Source organism: Scomber japonicus, chromosome 14 (genome assembly GCF_027409825.1).
Source record: "Scomber japonicus isolate fScoJap1 chromosome 14, fScoJap1.pri, whole genome shotgun sequence".
Classification (NCBI taxonomy): domain Eukaryota; kingdom Metazoa; phylum Chordata; class Actinopteri; order Scombriformes; family Scombridae; genus Scomber; species Scomber japonicus.
Genome location: NC_070591.1, coordinates 24,057,598 through 24,068,347, shown reverse-complemented (window position 1 = coordinate 24,068,347; position 10,750 = coordinate 24,057,598). Strand labels below are relative to the sequence as shown.

General features: G+C 40.5%; 1 protein-coding gene across 1 annotated transcript; it reads left to right on the top strand.

Annotated features, from left to right (window-relative positions):
* The first annotated feature begins 749 nt into the window (after positions 1-749).
* LOC128372939 (transmembrane protein 121) lies at positions 750-1,703 on the top strand. The gene has a single exon (XM_053333148.1). It carries the CDS (start codon positions 750-752, stop codon positions 1,701-1,703), a length of 954 nt encoding a protein of 317 aa, XP_053189123.1.
* The last annotated feature ends 9,047 nt before the right edge of the window (positions 1,704-10,750 follow it).

Genomic DNA, 10,750 nt, shown 5'->3' with positions numbered 1-10,750 from the left:
TGCCTCCTCCTGATTCAGTGTGAGCAGTAAGTGGATTATGACGGCAATATTTTGGGATTGCTCCTTCGCTTGAGAAAAAAAAAAAGAAATCCATGACTGGTGGATTTACGTCTGTCAGAAAAGGAGAGGATCTTGTGCTTTTTCCTCTTTCTTCTTCTCTTCTGTGGATTACAGATGGGCTTTGTGATCTCCCAGTGCAGTCTCATGGATGATCGCTCGCTGCCAGTCATTAGGATAAAGTACAAAGAGGGACACAAGTGAGTATTCAGCAGGATTTTTATCTCTGAAGCTTAAGCTTATATGCAAACAAGGATGTCGAAAGTGAATCCGTAATGAGAACCCATCGCTGCAGCTTTTTTTTTCTCTGTTAAAAGAAATTGTTACTTGACTCATTGATTAAACTGTTGTGCATTTAATGAATGATTCTCAGGGTAGACACATGCTGAGATTTATTTATTTTTACAATAGTGGACCTGTATGTTTACAAAGCATTTGCCAATGAACATAATTTACTAAATGAGGGGTACTGTCTACCCGGCAGGTGGCTTGGGCACAAACGGAGATTGATTGAAGTGATCTGTGTGAATCCTATTAATGCATCCTGGATTCTGGCCAAGGCAGAAGCAATGGAGGGGAACACCGCTGTCTAGCAGCACTATCTGATCTGCCTCCTCACTGGATGAACTGAGGACCCTCTGCACTCCCTCTTCAACAACACTCCTCCTCCTCCCCCCCCCGCCCCGGCAAGGATGGTACCACCACCTCCTACCAACAAGCCCCACGTGTGCCTGTCCACCATCCTGATCATGAGCAGCATGGCACTGATTGATGCCTACCTGGTGGAACAAAACCACGGTCCCCGCAAGATTGGCATCTGCATCATGGTGATGGTGGGAGACATTTGCTTTCTAATTGTATTGCGTTATGTGGCAGTGTGGGTGGGTGCAGAGGTGCGCACAGCCAAGCGAGGCTACGCCATGATCCTTTGGTTCCTTTACATCTTTGTGCTGGAGATCAAGGTCTACTTTGTGTATCAAAACTACAAGGCAGACAGGAAGAGCCTGGACGCCCTTGCCAGGAAGGCGCTAACATTGCTGCTGTCCATCTGCATCCCAGTGTTGTTTGTGGTGCTGGTGGCTATCGACCACATGGAGTATGTCCGTGCTTTCAAGAAGCGCGAGGAGATCCGCAATCGTCTCTTCTGGGTGGTGGTGGACTTGCTGGACATACTGGACATCCAAGCCAACCTGTGGGAGCCCCAGAAGAAAGGACTCCCTCTATGGGCAGAGGGCCTGATGTTCTTCTACTGCTACATCCTGCTGCTTGTTCTGCCCTGCGTGTCCTTGAGCGAGATCAGCATGCAGGGCATCAATATTGTGCCCCACAAGATGCTCCTGTACCCCATCCTCAGCCTGGTAACCATCAACATCATCACACTCTTCATCCGTGGAGGGAACATGATTCTGTACAGGGACGCCAGGGTCTCTGGGATCCTGATAGGAAAGAACATCCTAGCCATCATCTTAAAGACCTGCAGCTTTGTGCAGTACAGGAGACAATTGCAGAACGCTCCCCCTGCGTTCGGGGTCGAGCTGCAGAAAAACTCAGTGGCCCACCCTCGCCCTGCCCCCACTCCTCCCCAAGTCGTGGTCATGCAGGACCAGACGCCTCTCCCCGAGGTGACGACATGTGAGCACACATGACAGAATGGTGAGGTGAATCCTGGAGATGTCAATATGGATATGTATGACCCTCAGGATGCCAGCAGGGCACAATGTTCTACACCTTTTAGGCCATGTGAACACTGATGTTAATGGCACACAGGACACTGCAGACAGTTAGGATAGAGCAGTGCTTTATCCAAAGCTGTAATGGTGCAAAATACAATATCACCTGTGACTTTGTTAAAAGCATTCCCCCCCTCCCAGTGAATTCAGTTAACTGTGTATTTTTTCTAATTGTACTAAAGAGAAAAAAAAGCAACTACTGCAAGATTAGAGGATATATTTTTGAATTGTGTGTGTTACATTCTAATCTTAAACTTAAGGGTCTGTGTGCTGTGGTGTGTATTTCTGTTGCTCGAATGTTCTTAGTAGTGGAAGGCTTTAAAATGTCAAAGTCAGAGCAACCAATGAGAGAATCCAAGTAACGAGACTGAAAATAACAGTTAAAGCTTTCTCTTGAAAGAAGTGTGTTTTTATATGTGATTCTTTGATAAAGTATTGTGTACAAGATAAAGGCGTTCCTGCTTTTTCACTGGTCTCTGTTTTCAAAAAAAAAAGAGTTTTCATGAAATTCCTTTAAAAGTTAGCGGACCAACTGAATATATTTCACAATTTAATTAAAATTCAGCAAATGTTCTTTAATTAACCTAGGCTGCAAAGGAAAATAGACAATGATTTTTTTCTCCCCCTCATTCAATCTACAATTAGAGACCACTTAATTGCTGAAGTGGTGCCTTTGGAATGTCATTCATCTTGAGTGTGATCATTACTTGCCTCGGCTGGTTATTTGAGAGTGATAAAAAAGGACAGGAACAACACCTCTGCAGTTATGAGCAGTGTTTGATCACTGCAAAAGGTGAATATTGTGTGGTGGCCATAGGATAGAGTACACAGCCAAAGGGCAACGCTGCAGATGGATAAATGATTCCCAAATAAGGAAACCTGTTTAATATCCTCCTCAGGCACTCAGTGACTATCTGTGCCTGTTCTTAGTGGCAACGGCAGGTCTCAGTGAGCACCGTCATTTTCTTCTACACACAAAAGACCAAAATGGGTTCTTTGGTCTAGGGATGTGAAACCTTATAACAGTCAAAAAAACATATCTTTTAAGAGGACAAATCTCTTTTTGCCTCCAGTAATCTTTTATCCTTCACCACCAGTTGAATCAGGCGGGGTTTTCTTGCTTTTTAGTACGAGAGACATTTCAATGTTTTCCTAAAAAAAAGAGAGATCAAAAGCAGAAGAAAAGCCACAGAGGAAAATGTCAGCTTGAAGTCAAATTTCTTTCCTGGATGGTCCATTGCTAACACAGTCAGTGAAGACAAACTTGAACAATAAGGGCAGATGGTGTAATATGACTGCAGTGCAAAATAGCAAATAATAATATTGCTGCAGGTGCCACCGTATAAAATGAACTACATTTGTAAAATAGGTTCCTCCTCTTGTACTGGGGGTACTTTCCTTTGCCTAATCTCTCTCTCACCAGTGACTGCTTGCATAATTTAAAGTGGCCTGGCTGTCCGTGTTTGTTAAAACCCTGAGAGTGCAGAAGCCGGTCTGACTTTTCATCTGAACAAGCCACAGCAAGAGGAAGGTGGCAACTTCCTGTTGCACAAATCAGGCTATCACATTAGGACTGCTGCAGCCAGCATTATTTGTAGGTGTACTTGGCTGCTGAAGTTAAAACATCAGCTTTTTAGACTCTATAATATACTATTGGATTGTATTATTTTTACTGAACTGTAAGGAAAGGAAAACATTCATTCATCCTTTAGAGCTATATTGAATGTGCTAAATGATTCATTGAGTTAGTCAGATAAACAATAAGGAAATGCCTCTACTGAAATGGGCTAAATTGCTGGTTTGATTGTATGTGTGATGATGAAAAACTTAAAAGAAAAGAGAAAAAGAAAGAAAGAGAAAAACATTGTCATTCTTACAATCTTCACCATCATAGTGCATGTTTAAACTATTCTGCAAACCATACTTTTACTGCCCTTACAAAAGATAAGTATAAACTGATTTAGATCTTGATAATGCAAATAACACAACAGGTTAATTGTCTGGTGGCTTTCAGGCATCCCACATGGTCACCCTCTCTATTAAGTTAATGAAAGATTTGATTTGTTGGAGCTGTTAAAAAAAAGTGTGGATCAGAACATGTCCTCTATAATTGCTTTTCATTTAGTAGTACCTGATTTATTTAAGGAATTTGACTTTTGTAGTGCAGTGATATACACAGATTCCCATTCAGGGTCAAAAAAGAGCTTAGTCTATCCCAGCATGCAATATATGAAGGGTAAAGAAACAAGCCAGCAGTCTCCTGCAGAGATAACAAGCAGTGTAAGACAGTCTCATTCACACAGCTTTGGGCATTTTAAAGTCTGTATCTCATGTGACCTGCATGTATTTCAACAGTGGGTGGTAAAAAAAAAAAAAAAAAAAAAAAAAGGGGATTCAAACGTGGGTCCTTCTCACCCTGATGTGACAACTGAACCACTTTGTAACTCTTTGACGCAAATCCATTACAATCCAGTTACACAAAACCAGATGGCTGAAGAAGCAATAAGGAGCTCATTTTGGCTTCTTCAAAAAGCTTTTGCTCGCTGTACGGTGTGTAAATAGTTTAATCTGTAAAATTAAACAAAGGAATATTATCATTAGGCACTGCACTGACTGTAATACTTTTATCACAATATCTGATATTTACATATTTGGCACAGGATTTGCAAAGCACTTATTATTAGCACATGACATTTCAGTATGTTTCTATCATGCACTAATGGTTTCAGGAATAATCACATGATCTACTCTCCTGGAAGACTCAAGTGTGACTTTGGGCAGTCACCCAACCCAATCTACAACCATCCTCCGAGCCCTGCACGCCACCCTTCCTGCACTACCAGAAACTGAATGAATGTTGCATTCATCCAGATGACCATGTTTTTTGTTTTTTTTTGCTTTGCACTCTCGAATGTTAATAAACTGGGAAGGCTGTTGGATGCACCTCTACACTTACCACATTAACACTGACAAAGCGGCCTGTGCCAAGCAAGCAAGACAAACGGCTGCAGTAAATTCACACCTCGACCTTCGGCAGTCTTGGATGGCAACAGGGCCGGGAAACAAATGTATTTTTCATGGAAGACATGTTAGAGCATGAGAAGAACAAACCTGTACGGAAAATAAATGTCCATGAAGTATTGATTCCCTTGTCTGGAGGGTAACTGATACCAGATTTAAAAAGACCACTTTCTAAAAACAAATAACATGGTGTTTTTAGAGGAATCAGAGAAAATCATGTGATGCTGCTGTATTTAATGGATCTTTGTAATACTGTGACTTTAAGCTATTTGCATCCTTCAAACAGTGAAGTGGGCAGTTCACATGATAATGAACGCTTTAATCTAAAATTTAGATTCTGTGCAAGCAAAGAAAGGTTTGAAAGTTCTTCTGCAGAATTCTAGACTCATCTAATTCCTACTAAATGTGCTATACGTACACAGATTTTCCAGGGACGTGCACATTAGCTCTGGGCAACATTTAACATCCTTGAACAATTTTGCTGAACAGACGTAATTATGCATTCCTCAGTCAAAACACTTATGCAGCTTATCTTTTTTTTCAGCCCACTCCATCAACAAATCACAGCCAGAGTAATCACAAAATTGTTTCCTCACACATACCCCTTAGATATGTAGGTATGCATTTTCATGAGAGGGATCTGAGTGCAGAGATGCGGTAACAGGGTAGGGTTCACTATCTTGCTCATGCACAGTTCACTAAGGATTAACAACAGCTGTGAAGTGCGAGCCTGATGACGGATCAAGCCTCTGACTCACAGCCTCCGCATGGTCTTTCTAATAATCAGGTCACTCTGCTGGAGCAACTTTCGGTCGACCCAACAGGGAACGAAGGTGTCGGAGATGAGATCTGGTTGCCCCGAGCGCTGTGAAGTGTTGAATGTAAATGTGTAAAAGTGAATTATGGATGGGCGTTTCAATATTTAAACTTGCTGGCAGTTTTGTGGGATTTAACGTTTCAAACTGAGCAAATCTGCAATATTTCTATCAGGCATTGTTGTCAAATGGTTTACAATTCTCTCTTTTGCTTACAGGGCTTTCTCTCAGTCACTCATGTGATTGTTCTTAAAAGGTACAAAAGGAATGTTTGCTTTGAAAAATTGATCAGTACACATGTTTGTAACTGTGGTTTAATTTATTATCTGAGGAATCTGTTATTCACTTGACTTTGGAAGACTTTTGAAATTTACAGTATGAAAAGACTTGTGAAGAATTTCTTTTTTAATACCCTGTTTGCCTTGGTTCTTTGTTGATGCTTTGTTGATACAGAGAGAAACAGCAGCACAAAGACAAAAACATTTACAACAATACCAATAAATCAGAAGAATGAGAAAAAATAAAATGAAATAAGATAGAATAGGAGTAGTCAGTACAATAAAATAGAAATATGTGTATACACATGTTCAATATTTGTGTGTATAAGCCTAACAAGCTACATATACTCATACAGAATCTGTTTGAGTGTATGTAGTAGATATTACATGTGCAATATCTGTGCTGGTGACTGTTTAATTGTGAGTGATGGGATTAATTTTGAGCCTCAGTCAGTACAAGTAGGAGTAAATGGGTGCTGTGGTGTTGTGGAATCTGAAAGCTGATGGTAGCCAATTGCTTTGAGGCATGTGGCTACTGTACCATCAGCTTTCAGATTTCAGAGTGTGTGGCTGAAGGTTCTCCTGAGCCACCCCAGCTTGGCATGGAGAAGATGAGAGGTGATCCATGATTGCTTTCAGCTTCTCTCTATCACTGCCTCCACACTGTCCAGTTCCATCCACACCACAGAGTTGACCTTCCTCACCAGGTTGCTTAGTTTGTTGGCACCACAAGTCCTGATGCCACCCCCCCAGCACACCACAGCAAAGATAACAGCCTGGTTCATACATGAAATGACCTCAGCCTCTTCAGAATGAACTGCCTGCTTGTTGTCTGATGTGTCCAGTTTATTTTTGAGTCACACTACTGGGAACTTGTCGGTTTCCATCATCTGTACTTGCTGCCTGAGAAATCCATCACCAGCGCCTTCATTTTCCCAATATTGAGCTGAAGGTGGTTGCTGTCAGACCATCCTGTTAAGTTTTTGACTTGGTCATAGAAACATTTCACTTTAGTGGCAGGAAGCATAGTGGCAGTTCCACTTCCTGCAGTTGGTCAGTTCACTCTGTAACACCTGTCAGTCATTTCGAATGAGCTGTCTATCTTGAAACAGCATCTAGCCCAAGCCTGAGGGAACTGGCATTTAAAAAGCCATAATAGGCATTAATGAAACATGAGTGCAAGCAAATTTGAAGAGAAACATCAATGATTTCTTACCTCTTACCTAATGTGACCTCCATGTGCTACACAGACAAAAAGCAGCCTATGGCAAATGGATTACAGCCCAAAATGGTTACATTGAAACAGAGATTGTACATTAAGGGTAGCTGAGCTAGTGCTTCAGTGGTTAGCATGTAATAAATGCTGGCTAATTCAGTTTTAGTTTGCAGTTTGTAATTTTTTCTTGATACTATTTGTTATAGTAATTTGTAATATTGTAATATTACTTGATACCATCAGTAATACAGCTCCACTGGCAAGGTCAATGTTGGAGTGACCGTGGTATTTTTCATTCTAATGAGGCAAAACTGGCATAATAACTTTTCCACAGCATGCTGCCGGCATGGCAAAGGCTACAGCCAGGCAATCACGATTAAGATTAAGATTAACTGGAGCCTCACACAGGAGGTGGGGTATCTCTTACAATAAATACTGCACCCTGAGTAAAAGAGGGGATGCTGCATCACACTGAATATATTATCTGGTCAACAATGTCAGTCAACTTAATTACGTTAAACATTTAAATTTGTCAGCCATGTCAGTTTGAATAGTGTGCCTTGTGGATGGCTGCTGGTTTGGGGAGGTGTTAGAGCTGATTAACAAACAGAATAATTTCATGACAAACAAACTCAGCAAAGGGTGTAATATGTTGATTTGTATTTCAGACGCTGTCAATATCAATGCTCACATGAATAGTAGACTGTAGCTGATGTCCATGTGTAATTATTACTAGTAAGCCTCATGTCAAACATCTGAACTATCTCTCTGAGGCAGAAGGAAAGGCCAATCATATGTGTCAATACGCTGAATTAATCTCCATCTAATAACCCTGCAGTCTTTTGGTTTGTCAGTCCAAATGCATGCTACCATCACTATGTCTCAGTATGGGGACATTTTGCATTAACATTTTAGTGACATAAACCTTCTTTGTAAAGTTGGTATATCATAACAAATATCCATGACCTAAAGCAGATACATAGATAATAAGGGAGATAAAAAAAGAACTTCATCTCCTACAGATAAGCCTTTTGCACTGAAGACATCATGTCGGTGGGAAATGCACTAAATAATAAAATTAATTTAAAGGCTGAATTCCATTTAGCTGCTTCAGTTTCAGGGTCCTGGTATTGTGCATTCTGGCTCCCTAACTGTTTTTCATCAACATATTAACACATTTTGAGTGCATGTTGAAGTAGTTTAATGGGAAAAGTAGATTGAAATGGCAACATTTGAAATATATTGCCTTTTTCCTAAAAAGAGATAATACAATTTTGCTGATTAAGTTTTGACATAGCGAAGATTTAACTCACGACTGATCAGCTTGCCAATTGTAGCCAACATGAAAGCACAATCACAACCTACCCAACTGAAACAAATTCCTGAAGACCTTTCATACTTTTCCTCTTAATGTAGACTATACCGCCAGACCAGTTGATGGAAATGCACCTAATTCACATTTTCTTTCTCTGTTTCTTTTTTGTGACATTTCAAAAGTTAGCTTAAAGTTCACTTGACATTACATGGAAACACAGCTACTGTCATACTGTCATGGCCTAATTGGACACTATAGAAGGCCTTTGTTAACATCTGTGCTTTTCCTACCATAACAAGACAAAGATTTGACCGTGAAAAAGGCCTCCAATCCTTGTTTCCACAAAACACACTCTATTTGAGTGTAGTGGCTGTGAAGAAAGTCCACCATCTAGCAGCTAAAGACCGTGATATTTTTCTAAGGAGGTGAAGACCAAAAAAGAACTAAAAGGTCAGTGACTGCACCTCAGCTTCAATGCCCTTAATTTCCACTGCACTTTATGAACAATGAAAAGAGCAGTTCTCACTTTTTGGGTCTTTTTTGGGGGGGGGCTGGTAAGCCACATGAAATCATAGAATTTCAGAGAAAAAATGAGTCACAAATCAACAAAGAAGCTTTAATTCAGGTCACTGCTTCTGTTCAACCAATAATTGTTAGGAACTGATTTCTAACTCTCACTGGGCCCATTCTCCCCACCAATTAATCTACAATTACACAGTGATGCCTCTTCCACCCAGGAGCTGGTGATTTGTAGAGCGTAATAATAGAGCAAATGAAAATGGGTGTTTTGTTGAATTTTGTTAAAACCCCCGTGTGTAGATGATTTAAATGTTTCATTCTCAAATTAATTTTCATAGTATATAATAGCTGTAGTATAACAAGACTATCACCGTGAGAATTGGTTTGCTGTCGTTGCTCTGAATGTGTTTATTCCCTCTCTCTCAGGGTAGGATTTGGTATGAAATGTGCAGGACTAACTTTAAGCACAGAGACGGAGAGGCTCAACGAGAACAGAGGGAGGAGTGACTCGCTCAGCATATTTGTATGTCAACCGACAGGTCAAGAAACTACGGCTGCTGCTTTTAAATAATCAGGATAACACATCACTCAGCACTAAGTATATAGATCCAATTTGTTCTGATGCTATGTTGGCTTCATACAGCTAACCTGATATGGAGACAGGTTAGCTGTCACATTTAGTATCCTGCCTGCCATCCAAAGGTTTCCTTAGCATTGGCAGATGCTACTAAATGTGTGCAGGAATGCAGTTATGTATACAGTTGTTGTGCTAAATATCACCACCTCTTGATTTTGTGATTTTATAAATTACTCAAAGAGCTTTAGTACAATTTCAAGAGGTTGTAACAAAAGAAGCTAATGAAGCTCTGTAAACAGAACCACGTTTCTGTGCATGAGTGATCACTGTTATTAGCCTTTGGAACAGTTTCTAAGTAAATTACTGTGCCCAAAACTCTTAGTGGCAAACGATTATGTCACCCAGTGCAACAGTGTGCCTTATTGACGTGCTTTTAACAGTTTTTGGACAACAACAGAGGTCTACAGCAAACACAAATAAGATGTGCAATACTTTTAAGTGGGATCATTTCATTATTGGTTTGGCTCTGCACATGAGATTTATTGTCCCTAAGAAAAATAAAGAGAATTCGCAGACTTATCCATTGATGGCTTGGCACATAGTGAATCCACACAGGTGATTTGAATAATTTTGGTTGATTAGGCCTCTTTCCAGTTTGCTGTGTGCTAGATCTGTGTGTCTCTCCTGTTAGCTTTGTTATATGCAACAAATTATACCTTTATCTTATTAGTACATGGTGTTTGGTGGTTGCATGTTATTCCCAGCTCCACCCAACGTCAACCTTAGAGTGGGTGTAATCAGCCAGAATATACAGTAACACCTGTGTTTTCCCCTGTTATAGCATATACTGTATAACTGTTACTCCATGTGTATTTCTTTGAAGAAAAATAGCACTCCAAAGGGAGACATTTATTCAATGCAGTGTTTTGTTTTTTAGTGGACTTATTTGCTATTAGCCAATCAAATAAAAAGCATGAAGTAGTAACATCAGTCTTCAAGCGGTGACACTGACTAACAGCCAGACAACATCCTGCTACACAGGACTCCCTGTCTTTTCAGTGGAGAAGTGGAGAGACTGACAGCAGAGGCTCATGGCTGGTTAGCTCTGACTACCAACACTGTCACCATGTCAGTGGATGCCTCACACAGATGTTCACCCCCAACACATCTGCTGCTTTTTTTTAAAAATGTACAGAATGGAAGGGTTCAAACAGACTTTAAG